Here is an 18,772-nt window from a genome sequence, read left to right on the forward strand (position 1 = left end):
GGTTGATGAGCAAGTTTCCACTTTTGTGGCTTGGTTTCAAAAAAACACGCAAAAGAATGCAGAATTCCCAATGCAAATCGTGAACAGTCATAAATGCGCAAATTATGCCCAAATGAGAAAATCTGCCCTACCTGGTGTTTTCTTTTAAATTGGGAATTAGCACTGTCACTAGAGTTTTCGTTAAGCAGAACAGTTAGGATATGGAATAGTTTTATTATGTTATTTAAAATGCAGCGTAATTATAGATTTATCTGAGCAAACTTGCGAATAAATGTGGAGAATGTAGATAAAATTCTTACTATTTAAAATAGAAATGACCCTGATGGCATTCCATTTTAGATCTCTACTCCTCCAGGTTACTCCAGTGATATCATGGTTCAGGAACCCTCTGTGCCCTGGAGAATCTCCATTCATTTCAATTGGTAGATTCCAACATTGGAACGGAACAGGAGCCGATCACAAAACTACTCTGGGCAACAAGTTTGTTCTGGGATTGTGCATGACTTGATCAGCTTTACTCAGTGGCCATCAGATTCAATCCACTTTTCCATTGTAACACTCCAATATCCTGCTGAGTTGGTATTAATACTGTTATGAAAATTAGACTTCCCTCATTAGAGAGAGTCGAAGGTGAGTAACTTCAACTCCTCGGAGCTTTAGTGCATATGCAATGCTCTTCAGATCCAGGATAGGCCCAGTGCACAAAGAAAAGGAAAAGGGTGCAAAAACCGGGTCAGGCAACTGGGAGCGGAGCGCCATGGAAGACTTGTTCCCCAGGTAGGAGACAGGGAGAGGTCCCAAAAGAGCCGCAAAGAGGGGACAGGAAAAGTTCAGTTTAAAAAGGAGAGAAGCAGAGTAACAGGAAGAAAGCTGCCAGGAGCAGACGCAAGACAAGATTGAAACACTGCAAGGTGGACTATTGTTCATGCCATCAGAGTTGGAGTGACTTTTGGAGAGAATTTCTAGGTTAGATTTTTAAAAGGTGAAGACTGGAATTCCTTGTGTGAAAGAAATAAAGATTCAATGAGATTGGTTGATTCAGTGTTTACTAACGTCTAGATCAGTTGTTGAGAATTCCATAAACTCTGCCTTGGTCTATTTTTATTGCGCAGCAGTTTGGTGTCTTTGAGCACAGTTTTCCTGTTGATTCACTTACACTCTGAACAGTCAGGGTTCATGAGGTACAAAGATAGATGTTGTAAATTGTTTTATCTTTCTGACATTGTATAGTAACGTTTATTTTTGTTTGTTCAAAACCTGTGGCTTTATATTCACTGAGCAAGTATCTTAAATCTCAAACTTTGTCTACTTTAAACAAAACATTATTTATCCCTTACCAAATCCTTGGGGTCTGGTCAACAATCATAACAATACTTTGGAAACAAGAAATAATCACATGATTTGCAGCACTCTTACATCCTCCAATGACAATTCATTTTAATCGATGCCTTCTTTGTATATTTCAAATCAAGTATACACAAAAACATATGTGCAACTGAATGATCTGGGTGGAAGAGTTTGAGGTGAGACAACAGGTTTTTCCCACACCTGGCAATTCACAGTTCTTCATTTAGCAACAATCAGCAGAAAATCCTGTCATAATATCCACTCGTGTATATCATGAGATGCAGACAGGCAGTGATTGACACACAGGATAACCAATGAACACACACGACACAGAACAACCAATCACCAGACAGGACACCACCACTATAAAGCCCACAGGGCATTAAGGCTCTCCCTCTCTCACAGGACACGGCCAGGGAGATAGTCGCAGTGCACAGGTCAATGAACATCATCACCATGTGACAGAGAGCTAGTCTGGTCAAGCCAGTAGAAGGTGATCAGTTGAGTTAATAGAGTGTCAATCCACAAAAGATCAACAGGTTCAATAAAACAGTGTTGGACCATCTCCTGTGTCGGAAGCCTGTTTCTCGTTTTACTGCATCCAGTTGCAGTTGATTTTAGACCAACACAGATAACACATCAAATCCGACACAAAGAGCTACCTGAAAATATTATTCGAATGACACAAACATGGGACTGAAATGGTCGACTTGCCTAATTCCTTCTTGATCCTGTAGAGGAGTAGGTGTCCTGGCTTGGTGCCAACAAGAAGCCAATCATCTGAGAGGAAACAAAATGGAGATAATAGGGTTGACTTATCTGTTAAGTTTCAAAGTTAGAAAATAGTTGGAAAAAAACATTGCAACAGTCCACAGAGAACTCCAGGTGTGCTGTTGCTCAGGCTCAGTGATATAATTATGCATTTTGTGAATAAGCAATATTCCCTCCAAGCTGCAGTTGTGCAACAACCCAAAAGTTCCCCTGCAGGCAGTGCAAAAATTAAGAAATCATGCATTTGCAGACGGGCAGGTAAATTGGCTGCAAACTACAAAAACAACTAGAAGATAAGAGTATCTATAGAAAAAGGTACGAGCACCTCTTCCAATGTTGTGAGATAGGCCTCCTGTGTGATTTTTTTTAAAATTTAGAGTACCCAATTCATTTTTTCCAATTAAGGGGCAATTGAGCGTGGCCAATCCACCTATCCTGCATATCTTTGGGTTTGGGGGGGCGAAACCCACGCGAACACAGGGAGAATGTGCAGACTGCCCACGAACAGCGACCCAGAGCCAGGAGCGAACCTGGGACCTCAGCACATGAGACAGCAATGCTAACCACTATGCCACAGTGCTGCCGTGTGATACTTTTAAGTCATGGCTGGAATATGGTGACTTTACTTACTGGTGCAAATGAACATTGCGCGAAAGTTTCACAAAGTCACTAATTGACTACAAATCTAGCTGAAACATACAAGGTAACTAGAGACCACAATAAATGCAGATCTTACCAGAAACTTCCATATCTTGATAATGAATAATAAAAAATGTGGCCACTCAGTTCACTTTGAAAGTGGGACCTTTCACTGGTGTCATTATTTGCTCCGTTTTCTAATTCTTGTCACTTGGTCAGTTCCACATGAGACTTGAGCACATAATCACACTTCAGAATTGTGTCTTCTAGATCAGGGTTTTTCAAAGTCAGGGTCACGACCCGCGGTTGGGTCACGGGTGGGTAACAAATCGGGTGCGCTGTTCCTACAGTGGTTCCAACAAGACGCGAGACGAGAGCCCATCTTTTACTTTTGAGAATGACAGCCAAGTTAGAAAATCCGATGGACAGTCAGCAATGGTTGGTGGTCAGCGGCATGGGGAGAGAAACATAATGTCCGCAGCTCGGAGCTCACTCCCAGTTTATGTGGAGATGCCCGAGTGTCAGCTGGTGTCCGGGAGGTTTTGTGCCTGGCACTTGGGGCGAGTGAGTCTCGGTGCTTGAGGGGGAGATGAGGCTGCTCCATCCCCATGGGCAGGAGCTAGATCTCCCCCCTGAGTATTTTGAGCCGATTCCCGGTGCACCTGCACCCGAGGCTCAGTGTGCTGCTCCCCCACCATCCCCCCGGCACAGCTCCTCTTGGTGATGTATCCAGGGAAACTAGGCTTGTGCGGGCCCAATTGTAGACCTGCTGAGACAGGCCCTGGTGACTGAGCTCCCCAGCAGCTGGTTTGTGATTTGATTATTGGGGTTACTGGGTTTGGTTTTATATTTTGGGTGGCCAGATGGGGGACTGTATTTGGTAAAAGCCCTGGGCCGCACTAAGTGCTGGGCTCAGAAATTACAGTCAACGTGGTTATTCTCAGGCATTGTGTTCATTACTTTTAACATTTTCCCCCACGTGGGGTACGGGACAGGGTGCGGGTTGGAGGAGGGAGGATTTCGGACATATACCGGGTAATGTAGGAGGTAGACGAGGCCTCGGTGGAGGAACTGAAGGGTAAATGGGAAGAGGAGCTGGGTGAGGAGATTGAGGAGGGGACGTGGGCGGATGCCCTGGAGAGAGTGAATTCCTCCTCTTCCTGTGCGAGGCTTAGCCTCATACAGTTCAAGGTGCTGCATAGGGACCACATGACTGGGACGAGGACGAGTAGGTTTTTCGGGGGCGAAGACAGGTGTGCTAGGTGCTCGGGGAGCCCAGCGAACCACGCCCATATGTTTTGGGCGTGCCCAGTGCTGGGGGAGTTTTGGAAGGGGGTAGCAAGGACGATGTCGAGGGTGGTGGGATCCAGGGTCAAGCCAGGCTGGGGACTCGCAATTTTTGGGGTTGCAGTGGAGCCGGGAGTGCAGGAGGCGAAAGAGGCCGGTGTCCTGGCCTTTGCCCGGCGGAGGATTCTTCTTCAGTGGAAGGATGCGAGGCCCCCCAAGCGTGGAGGCCTGGATCAATGATATGGCGTGGTTCATCAAATTGGAGAAGGTAAAATTTGCCCTGAGGGGATCAGTACAAGGGTTCTTTAGGCGGTGGCAGCCTTTCCTGGACTTCCTGGCGGAACGGTAGGGAAATAGGCCGGCAGCAGCAGCAGCAAACCGGTGGGGGGGGTTGGAAAAAGTGGGTCCCGGGAAAAAAAGTTTGAATAACACTGTGCTAGATGGTAGAATGAAGTAGAATCAAGTGTTGTCAATGCACATGTGAAAACTAACGATTTGGTTTTGGATGCTATTGCCAAAGGGAAGCTGTGTTGAGAAATAGATGGGTGCCAAGGATAGATCCTTGGGAATCAACTGACGTAATTGTGCGGGAGAGAAGCCATTGCAGGTGATACTCTGAATATGATTAGAAAGATGAGAATGGAACCAGATGAGCGCAATTCTATTCAGCTGAATGATGGTGGAGAGATGGTGTGATCAAACTTGTCAAAGATTGTTTTTTGTGGAGATCAATGATTACAGTGGATTTAAAGGGGAGAGGGGCAACCCCTGAAGGGGGAGACATAGAACATAGAACGATACAGCGCAGTACAGGCCCTTCGGCCCACGATGTTGCACCGACATGGGAAGTCAAAAACTAAAGGCCATCTAACCTACACTATGCCATTATCATCCCTATGCTTATCCAATAAACTTTTAAATGGCCTCAATGTTGGCGAGTTCACTACTGTTGCAGGTAGGGCATTCCACGGCCTCACCACTCTTTGCGTAAAAAACCTACCTCTGACGTCTGTCCTATATCTATTACCCCTCAATTTAAGGCTATGTCCCCTCGTGCTAGCCACTGTCCACTCTATCTAACCCTCTGATCATTTTGTATGCCTCTATTTTGTATGAACTATTAACAATACTGATTAACATCGTGCCTGGGTGGGGTGAGGGGGATGTCACCAACAGTATAGTGGGAATATGAGCTCGGAGGGGGCACAAAGGGAGATAGGAGAAAAGGAGAGATAAGGGGTGGATACAAGTTCAGGGAGGGGCAACTTTAGAGGATGTTTGGCCCCGTGGCCTACTGGAAGGAAGGGATTGACAGTTGATCAGGTGATTTTGTTGGAAGTGACAGAGATATAATGAGCTCCTCACACTTTGCTGAATGTGAAGGCGGATGAGACAGAGGAGCAGTGTTAAAGACAATGGAATCGTGAACAGTCTTAGCAGACCAGACCAGGACCCAATGAGGGCCAGCTAAACGAGCAGGGGAAAAAGCCATTTCAGGCTAAGATTAGATGGATAAGAATGAAGCCAGATGCGATCAATCCTATCCAGCTGAATGATGGTGGAGAAATGGAGGAGCATGGTGCGATCAAGCATGTCAAAAGCTGCAAGTAGGTTGAGAAGGATGAGGAGGAATGTTTACCATTTCCAGAGTCACAAAGTTCACCACATCCAAAGGTTAGACATTTGGGATTTTGGAAGTACACTTGCAAGTGAATCAGAGATTCACTTATTGGAACAGTTAGATTTTATTTTAAATACAAAAGTGCTTTTTGTGAAATGGCAAACAAAGTACTCTGTATCTCCAATGTTAGTCATGTTTGAAACATAGAAGTCAATATTAGGGAGCAAAAGACATATCAAAAATATAAACCATTTATTACATCTAGCCAATAAGTTATTGTATCTAGGAGGTTTGATCCCACAGCACTGTGCTGCAAGATTTTATTTATATAACATCTTTAAAGTGAGAAAAGACATTCCAAGAGACTTTGTCGAAGCATTGTAAAATAAACTTAGCGTGCAAGACAGGCAAAACAGGGAATGGCAGAGCTCAGAGCCATGACATCTATAGCACAACCGCTAAATGGTGGAAGGATTCAAATCAGACATACGGGCAGCACGGTAGCATGGTGGTTAGCATAAATGCTTCACAGCTCCAGGGTCCCAGGTTCGGTTCCCGGCCGGGTCACTGTCTGTGCGGAGTCTGCACGTCCTCCCCATGTGTGCGTGGGTTTCCTCCGGGTGCTCTGGTTTCCTCCCACAGTCCAAAGATGTGCGGGTTAGGTGGATTGGCCATACTAAATTGCCCATAGTGTTATAAAAAGTAAGGTTAAGGGGGGGGGTGGGGTTGTTGGGTTACGGGTATAGGGTGGATACGTGGGTTTGAGTAGGGTGATCATTGCTCGGCACAACATTGAGGGCCTGTTCTGTGCTGTACTGTTCTATGTTCAAATGGCCAGAATTAGAGCACTGTGAATATCCAGAAAGGTTGTGTTACTGGAGAAAATTACAGTTAGGGGAGTGGCCAAGGAGGGATGTGAAAACAAGGATGATAATAAGCATCAGCCAACGAGATGCTTATTTGGCAAGCAGAGGGGGTGATGAGCGAATGGAATTTGGTGCAGTAGCAGAGTTTTGTATGAACAAAAAGTTCTTCTGAAGTACAAGCCTACATGACCCCACATACAATGCCTTTAATAGACAGCAGGATTCCAAATAAAGCAAATTGGTTTTATAATAATAATCTTTATCGTCACAAGTAGGCTTACATTAACGCTGCAATGAAGTTACTGTGAAAAGCCATTAGTCGCCACATTCCGGCAACTGTTCGGGTACACAGAGGGAGAATTCAGAATGTCGAACTCACTTAACAGCGCGTCTTTCGGGACTTGTGGGAGGAAACCGGAGCACCTGGAGGAAACCCACGCAGACACGGGAAGAACGTGCAGACTCCACACAGACAGTGACCCAAGTCGCGAATCGAATCTGGGACCCTGTGCCATGAAGCCACAGTGCTAACCAGTACGCTACCGTGCTGCCCAGAGGTTGGATAGGCTTGGGTTGTTTACGCAAGATGGAGGGGTACAGCATTAGGAGGGCTATGGACAGGGTGGATAGGGAGCAGCTGTGCCCCTTAGTTGAAGGGTCAGTTACAAGGTGACACATGTTAAAGGCGAGGGGCATGAGTTTTAGGAGGGGAGTTTGAGGATAAATATTTTTACCCAGAGGGTGATGACAGTCTTAAATGCACTGCCTTGGGAGGGTGGTAAGAGGCAGGTTGCTTCACATCCTCACATCCTTTCAAAAGTACCTGAATGAGCACTTGGCATGTCATAACATTAAAGGATTTGGGGCAGGTGCTGGCAAATGGGATTAGGTAGGCAGGTGTCTTTCATATGTCAGGCAGATTCAATTGGCTGAAGAGCCTCTTCTGTATTATTCTGTGATTCTGTGACCTAGACAGCATCCAATACAAAGCAGCCCACTTGAGGCACCCCATCCACCACGTTAAACATTCACTCCATCCACCATTGGAACACAGCAGCAGTGCACACCATGTGCATTGCAGCAACTCTTCCAAGACCCTTTCAACTGTATCTTGTAACCTGAAGCCTCTATCACCTCGAAGCACAGGGCTGCAGATATATGGGAGCATCACCACCTGCATTTTTCTTCCAAGACTCTCGAGTGGAACTATAATATCAGATCTTGTTTGGGTCAAGGTCCTGGAGCTTCCTCCTTAAAAGCACTGTGGGTGGACCTACACGACATGGACTGCAACAGTTCAAGAAGGCAGCATTCCACCACCTTCTCTCGGGATGGCCAATAAATGATGGGTTTAATAGCAGCATTCACATCCCAAGAACAAACTTAAAGCTGTTAAAGCAGAGTCAGTCAGCCTGCTCCATTAAACATGAAAAATCCTATCACACTTTCCAAAGTGTGGTTGGGAATTTTCTGGTGCCCAAGCCCAAAAATACCAACCAATTGGTTATTGGTCTCACTTTTGTGGGATGTTTCTCAATTTATCCAGATACATGTTATTTCTCAATACAATTCAGTGCAAGCAAAGCTTTTTGGGATGTTTCCAAGACACCAAGTCAATAAAAGTCCCTTTCAGGGCAGCACGGTGGCCTAGTGGTTAGCACAACCGCCTCACAGCGCTGAGGTCCCAGGTTCGATCCCGGCTCTGGGTCACTGTCCGTGTGGAGTTTGCACATTCTCCCCGTGTCTGCGTGGGTTTCGCCCCCACAACCCAAAAATGTGCAGAGTAGGTGGATTGGCCACGCTAAATTGCCCCTTAATTGGAAAAAATAATTGGGTAATCTAAATTAAAAAATAAAATAAAATAAATAAAAGTCCCTTTGTTGGAGTACAAGATAATTACAGGTCAGCTAGTGGTATAGTTGATGCTTTCAGTCTTTCCTCAGGCACTGTCGTGATGAGAGGTCACAAATAGTTCCATAGTGTAATTTATAAATGAAAGGAAATAACCAGCGTTCAGATATGCAAGGTATGAAATGAAAACAAAAAGGGATAAGCAGGCCAGAACACTTTTTATTCCAGATTACATGATCTATTTACTCCTGAAGTTGTCATAATATACACACAAGTATATGATGGTGCACAGACAGACATTGATTGACACACAGGATGACCAATGAACACACAGAACACAGCAGCCAATCACCAGACACACCTGTTGGACTTTAACCTGGTGTTGTAAGACTTCTTACTGTGCTCACCCCAGTCCAACGCCGGCATCTCCACATCATAATCACCAGACAGGACACGACCACTATGAAGCCCAAGGGCACTAGTTTTCTCGCTCTCTTGGGATGCAGCCTCTGAGACAGTCAGAGTCTGTGAGCAACAACTGGAACATCCACCATGTGGTAGTAAAATGGTCAGATTAGCCTCAGGTCTCCAGTCAACTCAGCATAGTGTCAACCCACAATTAAAGTGTGTTTAATAGTTAAGAGTTCAATAAAATAGAGTTGCATTTCTTCAAGTGCTGGAAGCCTGTCTCTCTCACTCCTATAGTAAACGCAGTCCTTGCAGACCCAGCATACTCAACACATCATGGTACCAGTGAGTCATGTTAAGAGTTTGACGGACCTGCCTTGAGATAGTCTGCCTTTGACCAGCGATCAGCCATCCGGTAACATGGACAGCGCACGCCCTCCCCTGCCGCTCCGCATCGCCGGCAACCTCGGTGTCAACTGGAAGATTTTTAAGCAGAAGTTTCAGTTGTATCTTGAAGCCACCGACCTCGAAGCTGCATCGTATGCCAGAAAGATTGCTCTCTTCCTCTCTACAGCCGGTGACCACACTATCCACATTTTTATCTCCCTCACCTTTGCTGAAGGTGAGGACAAGACAAAGTTCCAAACCGTCCTGCTGAAGTTCGACAGCCACTGTGACATCGAAGTCAACGAGAGTTTTGAACGCTATGTGTTCCAGCAGAGGCTTCAGGGTAAGGATGAACCTTTTCAGTCCTTCACCCATCTCCGTATCCTCGCGCAATCCTGCAACTACGGCTCCACTTCCGACTCCATGATCCGCGACCAGATCGTTTTGGGGGTTCACTCCGATCCCCTTCGCCAGCAGCTCCTTAAAAGTAAACCAGCTCACCCTCGAGACCTGCGTCCTACATGAGCACACTAATAACCGGTACTCCCATATCAAGGCGGCAGAGATGGCGCGGCAAGGCCCCCACAATGCGGAGCGGGTGCAGGCCGTAAAACAGCTAGAGGGACTGAGTCTGAATGAGGGCAGCCATTTCGAGCGCTTTTCCCGGGCTCCTGCGCATGCGCGCAACGACCATGGGGATGGCGAGGCCGAGGACCGAACTGCGCAGGTGCGCACATCGTTCGACCGCACCGCGCATGCGCGGTGGCGCACGGAACATCCTGACGTCGGTGCCATGACGTGCAACTGTGGCTCCGCTCACTTAAAGCAGCAATGTCCCGCGAAATCTCGACGCTGTCTCCAGTGGGGCAAGCTTGGCCACTACGTAGCCCAGTGCAGATCTGTTCAATTGCCCACCACACATCGATCCCAGCAGCAGCGCAGGAACATCCGGTCAGTGCACCAACCCGTTGCAGACTCCGACATGGTTCCAGATCCCGACACCGAGGATCTCACATCCCCATTCCGGGTGGGCATCATCACCAAGCATACGATGCTTTCCGCAAAAAAAGGCGAAACCGCTCCCAGTGATGAGCATTGATCCGGACGACGAGTGGTGTGCCACTCTTACGGTCAACAAATCATACAAGTTAAGCACTTGTATGTGCTTCAGGCTGGACACCGGCGCTTCAGCTAACCTCATTTCGCAGTCTGACCTGGATACCATCCACGTCAAGCCGAACATTCTTCCATCAGCCTGCCAGCTTCTCGACTACAATGGCAATGCCATTGTTGTCAGTGGCTCATGCCAGCTTGTGGTATCTCATAGTTCTTCAAGAGCCACCCTGCGTTTCGATATTGTAGGGTCCAAAGCTTCCTTCCTCGGTGCTCAGGCCTGCAAAATCCTGAATCTTGTGCAGCGGGTTCACTCCATGGTCGTCCGCTGAGGCATTAGCCTCGCCAGATGCCAACTTCCAAATCCAATTAAATGACATCACAGCACGATACCGCAGCGTCTTCGAAGGTATGGGCACACTCCCCTACACATACAAGATTCTTCTGAAACTGAATGCCACACCTGTGGTTCATGCACTCCGTCGGGTGCCGGCACCCCTTAAGGACCACCTCAAGCAGCAGCTGCAAGACCTCCAGGACCAGGGCGTCATTTCTAAGGTCACGGAACCCACGGACTGGGTTAGCTCCATGGTTTGTGTCAAAAAATCGTCAGGGGAACTGCGCATTTGTATCGACCCCAAGGATTTGAAACGTAACATCATGAGGGAACACTACCCTATCCCTAAGCACGAAGAGCTCACCAGTGAAATGGCTCACGCCAAGTTTTTCACGAAGCTGGATGCCTCCAAGGGGTTTTGGCAGATACAGCTGGACGCATCCAGTCAAAAGCTCTGCACATTCAACACTCCGTTTGGTCGTTACTGTTACAACCGGATGCCCTTTGGCATCATCTCCGCCTCGGAGGTGTTCCACCGAATAATGGAGAAAAGGATGGAGGGCATCAAGGGGGTGCGAGTGTACGTCGATGACATCATTGTCTGGTCCACAACTCTGCAGGAACACATCGATTGCCTCAAGCGAGTGTTCCAGAGGATCCACGAGCATGGCCTCCGACTCAACGGAGCCAAATGCTTGTTCGGTCAAGCAGAAATAAAGTTCCTCGGCGACCATATTTTGCAGTTCGTGTGCAGCCAGATGCAGATAAGGTGTCCGCAATCAATGCTATGAAGACACCGGACGACAAGTAGGCGGTCCTCCGCTTCCTAGGGATGGTCAACTTCCTTGGGAACTTTATCCCCAACCTTGCATCTCACACTACAGCTCTCCGCAATCTTGTAAAGAAAACCACTGACTTCCAGTGGCTCCCCGCTCATGAGCGGAAGTGGCGTGAGCTCAGGGCGAAACTCACCAAGGCCCAGGTATTGCCGTTTTTCGACCCTGCCAAGGAGACGAAGATCTCCACTGACGTGAGCCAGTCAGGCATTGGGGCAGTACTCCTCCAGCGCGACGAATCCTCCTCCTGGGACCCAGTCGCATATGCATCTAGAGCCATGACACTCACTGAGCAGCGCTGTGCTCAAATCGAGAAAGAGTGCCTGGGCCTCCTCACGGGGATTGACAAATTCCATGATCACGTGTATGGACTCCCCAAGTTTACGGTCGAAACGGACCACAGGTTCACATCATACAGAAGGACCTCAACGATACGACGCCACTCTTACAACGTATCCTCCTCAAACTCCGACGCTATGATTCCGACCTGGTCTACACCACGGGCAAGGAGCTCATTGTGGCCGATGCACTCTCTCGCTCCATCACCACGCCTTGCGAGCAGTCGGACTTTGTCTGCCAGATCGACGCCCATGTTGAGTTCTGCGCATCCAACTTTCCGGCCACTGACGAAAGGGTCGTACAGATTAGTCATGAAATGGCCAGGGATCCTGTACTCCAACGGGTCATACGCCATCTCACAGATGGTTGGCAAAAGGACCAGTGCCCACAGTTCTATAATATAAAAGACGATCTGGCAGTGATCGATGGCATACTAATGAAACTGGACAGGATGGTAATACCACAGAGTATGCGAGAGCTCGTCCTCGGCCAACTCCACGAGGGTCACCTGGGGGTGGAAAAGTGTCGCCAGCGAGCCAGAGTGGCAGTATATTGGCCTGGCGTCAATCAGGACATCGCCAACACTGTCCTCAATTGCCCAACATGCCAACGGTTCCAGCCGGCTCAGCCGAAAGAGACTTTGCATCTGCATGAACTGGTGTCGTCCCCATGGACCAAGGTTGGCATTGATCTCTTTCACGCAAAAGGCCAGGACTACGTCCTCCTCGTGGACTATTTTTCTAACTAACCCGAGGTGGTCAGACTGAATGACCTCACATCAGCAACAGCTATCAGGGCGTGCAAAGAGACCTTTGCCCATCATAGCATTCCACTTACGGTCATGACTGATAATGGCCCGTGCTTCTTCAGTCAGGAGTGGACGGATTTTTCCCAACAGTACAATTTCACGCACGTCACCTCAAGCCCCTACTACCCCCAGTCAAATGGGAAAGCTGAAAAGGGGGTACACATTGTCAAGCGACTGTTGTGTAAAGTGGCTGATTCGGGTTCAGATTTTAACCTGGCGCTGCTAGCCTACAGGGCGACTCCTTTGTCCGCTGGCCTGTCTCCAGCTCAGCTGCTAATGAAGCGCACACTACGGACGACGGTGCCAGCAATCCACATCCTGGACCTTGACAATTTTCCGGTCCTGCAAAGAACGCAACTCTCTTGGGCCCACTGCAAGTCAGCGTATGACGCCCACGCCATAGATCTCCCTGCTCTCGTCCCTGCTGACCGAATTAGTGTTCAGCTACCTGACGGTGGCTGGTCTGCCACAGCTGTGGTGGTCAAGCAAGTGGCCCCCAGATCATTTCTCGTTCGCATGCATGATGCTCTTTTCTTCGGCGAAATAGGCAGGCACTGCGGCTGTTTCCACGCTCGCCACCTGAACGGGATGCCCCGCCTCGCCTGCTGATTCCTCAGGACACACCCTTCCAAGAGGCCACCGATCTGCCACTTCTTTTGCCACCCTCTACATTGGATGCAGCTCCACCCATTCCAGTGCAGGCAGCCCGACCCTCCCTTGAGGCGGTCAACCAGAATTTGTCGCCCGCCAGAGACTGAATTTATAGACTGAATGTTTCATTGCCTTGTCCTTCGTTTATTCATCTGTACATTTTGTTTCTTCCTAATTTGTTATATGCACTCTATCTGCACTAGACACCGTCCCATGTAAATACGTTCACGTATTTTGTATATGGTTAGGCTCCTACTCATGTAAATATGCTCACATACTTTGTACATAGTCAAGCTCATACACTCACTATTTATTGACATATGCACATTTTTTAAAAGGGGGAGATGTCATAATATACACACAAGTATATGATGGTGCACAGACAGACATTGATTGACACACAGGATGACCAATGAACACACAGAACACAGCAGCCAATCACCAGACAGGACACGGTCACGATAAAGCCAGAGGGCACTAGTTTCCCCACTCTCGCGGGATGCCGCCTCTGAGACAGTCGGAGCCTATGAGCAACAACTGGAACATCCACCATGTGGTAGCAAGATAGTCTGGTCAGGTTAGCCTCAGGTCTCCAGTCAACTCAGCATAGTGTCAACCCACAGTTAAAGTATGTTTAATAGTTAAGAGTTCAATAAATGTTGCATTTCTTCAAGTGTTGGACGCCTGTCTCTCTCACTGCTATAGTAAACGCAGTCCTCGCAGACCCAACATATCACAAGTCAGGCTATACCTAAGAGGAAGGATGAGTTAACATCCCAATCAATGTTTTGGGAGATTCCACTCTAGCTTTGGTCCGGCCGCTGTGATGTCATCAATAAGCGACGGCGACAGGAAGTTTCACCCCCCTCCCCCCCCCTCCCCCTCCGGGATTTAAATCTAGTTTTAACGGTTTTTAAACGGTAGCCCCGCCGAATCTCCTCCGACGTCCTTCAATTCCGGCAACCCAAAAAGGCTCCGGCCCCGTTAACCAGGGGTCCAGTCGCCTTCCCTCTGTCAGTCTTAGTCTCTGCCCGGAGCGGAGCATCACACACACATATACCCCTTACCCCAAGCCGCCATACAATCTATTTGCAACGGCAGTTTCTCCAGGATCGGCACCGGCTCGTAGGCGTCGTGCATCCCGGCAGGGAGACGGCCCGACACAGGAACCGACAGAACAAAACTCCTCACAGCAGCTCTGGCGCGCGAGCACACGCCGACCAACGGTCACGCGCGCGCTTAATCCCGTGACCACCGCCCCTCGCCGCGCGCGCGGTACATTTATGGCACACCTGATCAATAACCACTTTACTGTTAGACTGTGAAAACTGTAAGTGAGTGTGCTACATTTTAATATTTCTTCTAACCGTAAATTCCTCCTGTGGAGGACGATTCTTCCTGGCGGATTGCTGGGTGGAAGTGAGATGTCAGTGGTTTCCACAGCTCATCCGAGCAAGCTTTTCCCACATTTCGGACATCAGCCCTTAGTTGGTTGTTGGCTCCTCCAGCAACTAATTTGTCCCCTCTTTCTGCTTCGCCCGTGGTTCACTTTCCCTGTCTGCTTATATTGATTGTAAGGTCTTGACACAATTTTTGGTGGATCACCATTTTGGCTGCAGTTGGGCACCCGCGTTGATGTGAAAAGAGTGCACCATCGTGGAGGCTTTGAGCAAATGCAAAATCTTGAGATGTCAGAAATTTGAAATAAAACCAGAAAATGTTGGATATACTCATCAGCTCAGAATCAGTTAGGGGAGAGATAGGTGAGGGGTCGAAGAACAAATGGTAAGGTCTGTGATAGGGTTGAGGGCAGGAGAGGTAAATGACAATAGCCATGTGGCTAGATGAGGTGTGAATAGTCAACATGTCTCGTAAATATACCATATATATATATATATGTTTAAAAAAAGTCTCCATGAACTTCCTGGTAACCTCTATTGTAAATTCTTGTGTCTACATTTATATTGGAAACTGCTTTTGTAAACTTGTTATGCTGAAATTCCATTCTTCTGCTAGTGGATGCTTAATGTTGGAGTTATGGGGTCAGAAATGAATCTCTCCTAATAAAGGGATTGCATTGTTCCAAGTAAAATTCTGACACTTCAACCAGTTTATTACTCAAATGCTGTGCCCTTAGTTGCGAGATGAATAAAGGACAAATACAAGTTTGTGATTCAAACAAATGTATTATTAAACACAGTAAAACATCTATTTATGGAGACGGTGGCGGATGCCTTTGCCTCCCTGATCGCCCGCCGTAGAATCCTGTTCGGCTGGCGGTCAGCAGCATGACCCAAAGCTGCAGACTGGCTGTCCGACCTCTCAGAATCTCTCCAAATGGAGAAAATCAAATTTGCCATCTGAAGGTCGGACGAAGGCTTCCACAAAGCGTGGGAGCCATTCACCCAACTGTACCGGGACCTGTTCGTGGTCAATGAACATGTAGAAGAATAGTCAAGTAGCCAAGAATCAGGGGAAAGTAGCCAAGGCATGAGATGGGGGAAAGACCCGTGGGGGGGAAACAGCTAAACCTAAGAGAAAAGGAAGGTGAACCACAGGAGAGGGGGGAGGGTGAGAATCGGGAAGAAGGAGGAGACAGGGAACAATAGCGGGGAACCAGAGGGAGGGAAGGCAAGGGAATGAAAGCGGAAGGAGATCACAGGAAACAACAACAAACTCTGCAAATACAGTAACAGAGAGCAAGAAAATATGGGAGAAAGACGGGACAAATAGCCGTAGCGGAGGTGAATGCGCAACAACGGCTGCGACAATCGTCCGGGAGAAGCAAGTACTGTAACAGTACCAATACCAGATCCATTCTGGTATTGCCCTCTGTGTATTGGACATAACTACTGTAATTGTTTCTCAGGCATCCAAATTATATATCTCCCCAGTCACCCCCCCCCCCCCCCCCCAAACAAACGTGTGTCTACTTCTTTGTTAAACACAATATAGCTAACTGTACAGAGTTGCTGTTTTTGAGCTGGTGTACATAAGAACTAGGAGCAGGAGTAGGCCATCTGGCCCCTCGAGCCTGCTCCGCCATTCAATTAGATCATGGCTGATCTTTTGTGGACTCAGCTCCACTCTCCGGCCCGAACACCATAACCCTTAATCCCTTTATTCTTCAAAAAACTATCTATCTTTACCTTAAAAACATGTAATGAAGGAGCCTCAACTGCTTCACGGGCAAGGAATTCCATAGATTCACAACCCTTTGGGTGAAGAAGTTCCTCCTAAACTCAGTCCTAAATCTACTTCCCCTTATTTTGAGGCTATGTCCCCTAGTTCTGCTGTCACCCGCCAGTGGAAACAACCTGCCCGCATCTATCCTATCTATTCCCTTCATAATTTTAAATGTTTCTATAAGATCCCCCCTCATCCTTCTAAATTCCAACGAGTACAGTCCCAGTCTACTCAACCTCTCCTCATAATCCAACCCCTTCAGCTCTGGGATTAACCTAGTGAATCTCCTCTGCACACCCTCCAGCGCCAGTACGTCCTTTCTCAAGTAAGGAGACCAAAACTGAACACAATACTCCAGGTGTGGCTGCACTAACACCTTATACAATTGCAACATAACCTCCCTAGTCTTAAACTCCATCCCTCTAGCAATGAAGGACAAAATTCCATTTGCCTTCTTAATCACCTGTTGCACTTGTAAACCAACCTTCTGTGACTCATGCACTAGCACACCCAAGTCTCTCTGAACAGCGGCATGCTTTAATATTTTACCGTTTAAATAATAATCCCGTTTGCTGTTATTCCTACCAAAATGGATAACCTCACATTTGTCAACATTGTATTCCATCTGCCAGACCCGAGCCCATTTACTTAACCTATCCAAATCCCTCTGCAGACATCCAGTATCCTCTGCACTTTTCGCTTTACCACTCATCTTAGTGTCATCTGCAAACTTGGACACATTGCCCTTGGTCCCCAACTCCAAATCATCTATGTAAATCCAGTTTTTTTATATTTCATTCTGTGTACATAACTGTAAATATACAGGGCAGCACGGTGGCCTAGTGGTTAGCACAACCGCCTCACGGCGCTGAGGTCCCAGGTTCGATCCCGGCTCTGGGTCACTGTCCGTGTGGAGTTTGCACGTTCTCCCCGTGTCTGCGTGGGTTTCGCCCCCACAACCCAAAAATGTGCAACGTAGATGGATTGGCCACGCTAAATTGCCCCTTAATCGGAAAAAAATAATTGGCTAATCTAAATTTATATTAAAAAAAATAACTGTAAATATACTATGTTCAAAAACCCAATAAAAAACATTTAAAAAAACACAGTAAAACAGTCACCCCCTTTAAATTGTCTCAAACAATAATAATAATTTTTTTTTTAAATTTAGAGTACCCAATTATTTTTTCCAATTAAGGGGCAATTTAGCGTGGCCAATCCACCTAACCTGCACATCTTTTGGGTTGGGGTGAAACCCACGCAGACACGGGGCGAATGTGCAAACTCCACACAGACAGTGACCCAGGGCTGGGATTCGAATCCGGGTCCTCAGCGCCGTAGGCAGCAATGCTAACCACTGTGCCACCGTGCTGCCCAAACTAATAATAATAACCACAAGATTCTTTGCTACTGGTACAAAAGGTGAAGTCACACGGGATCAGGGGTGAGCTGGCGATGTGGATACAGAACTGGCTAGGTCATAGAAGGCAGAGAGTAGCAATGGAAAGATGCTTTTCTAATTGGAGGGCTGTGATTAGTGGTGTTCCGTAGGGATCAGTGCTGGGACCTTTGCTGTTCGTAGTATAAATGGATTGGAGGAAAATGTAACAAGTCTGATTAGTAAGGTTGCAGACGACACAAAGGTAGGTGGAATTGCGGATAGCGATGAGGACAGTCAGAGGATACAGCAGGATTTAGATCGTTTGAGGGCAGCACGGTAGCCTAGTGGTTAGCACAACCGCCTCACGGCGCTGAGGTCCCAGGTTCGATCCCGGCTCTGGGTCACTGTCCGTGTGGAGTTTGCACATTCTCCCCGTGTCTGCGTGGGTTTCACCCCCACAACCCAAAAATGTGCAGAGTAGATGGATTGGCCACGCTAAATTGCCCCTTAATTGGAAAAAATAATTGGGTAATCTAAATTTATAAAAAAAAAAAAGGATTTAGATCGTTTGGAGACTTGGGGGGAGAGATGGCAGATGGAGTTTAATCCGGACAAATGTGAGGTAATGCATTTTGGAAGGTCTAATGCAGGTAGGGAATATACAGTGAATGGTAGAACCCTAAAGAGTATTGAAAGTCAGAGAGATCTAAGTATACAGGTCCACAGGTCATTGAAAGGGGCAACACAGATGGAGAAGGTAGTCAAGAAGGCATACGGCATGTTTGCCTTCATTGGCCGGGGCATTAAGTGTAAGAATTGGCAAGTCATGTTGCAGCTGTATAGAACCTTAGTCAGGCCACACTTGGAGTATAGTGTTCGATTCTGGTCGCCACACTACCAGAAGGATGTGGAGGCTTTAGAGAGGGTGCAGAAGAGATTTACCA

At 47.4% G+C, this 18,772-nt stretch overlaps 1 protein-coding gene across 1 annotated transcript in view; it reads right to left on the reverse strand.

Moving 5' to 3' along the window:
- vps39 (VPS39 subunit of HOPS complex) overlaps nucleotides 1–14,501 on the reverse strand; it is a 174,437-nt gene extending 159,936 nt beyond the window's left edge. The window contains exons 1-2 of the mRNA XM_038783024.1: nucleotides 14,329–14,501; nucleotides 2,062–2,127 (exon numbers count right to left, since the gene is read on the reverse strand). Coding sequence (XP_038638952.1) covers nucleotides 2,062–2,127; nucleotides 14,329–14,401 — 139 coding nt within the window. The 5' untranslated portion in view covers nucleotides 14,402–14,501. The remainder of the gene's footprint in view (nucleotides 1–2,061; nucleotides 2,128–14,328) is intronic.
- Between the last annotated feature and the right edge of the window lie 4,271 nt (nucleotides 14,502–18,772).

Source organism: Scyliorhinus canicula, chromosome 2 (genome assembly GCF_902713615.1).
Source record: "Scyliorhinus canicula chromosome 2, sScyCan1.1, whole genome shotgun sequence".
Lineage (NCBI taxonomy): Eukaryota > Metazoa > Chordata > Chondrichthyes > Carcharhiniformes > Scyliorhinidae > Scyliorhinus > Scyliorhinus canicula.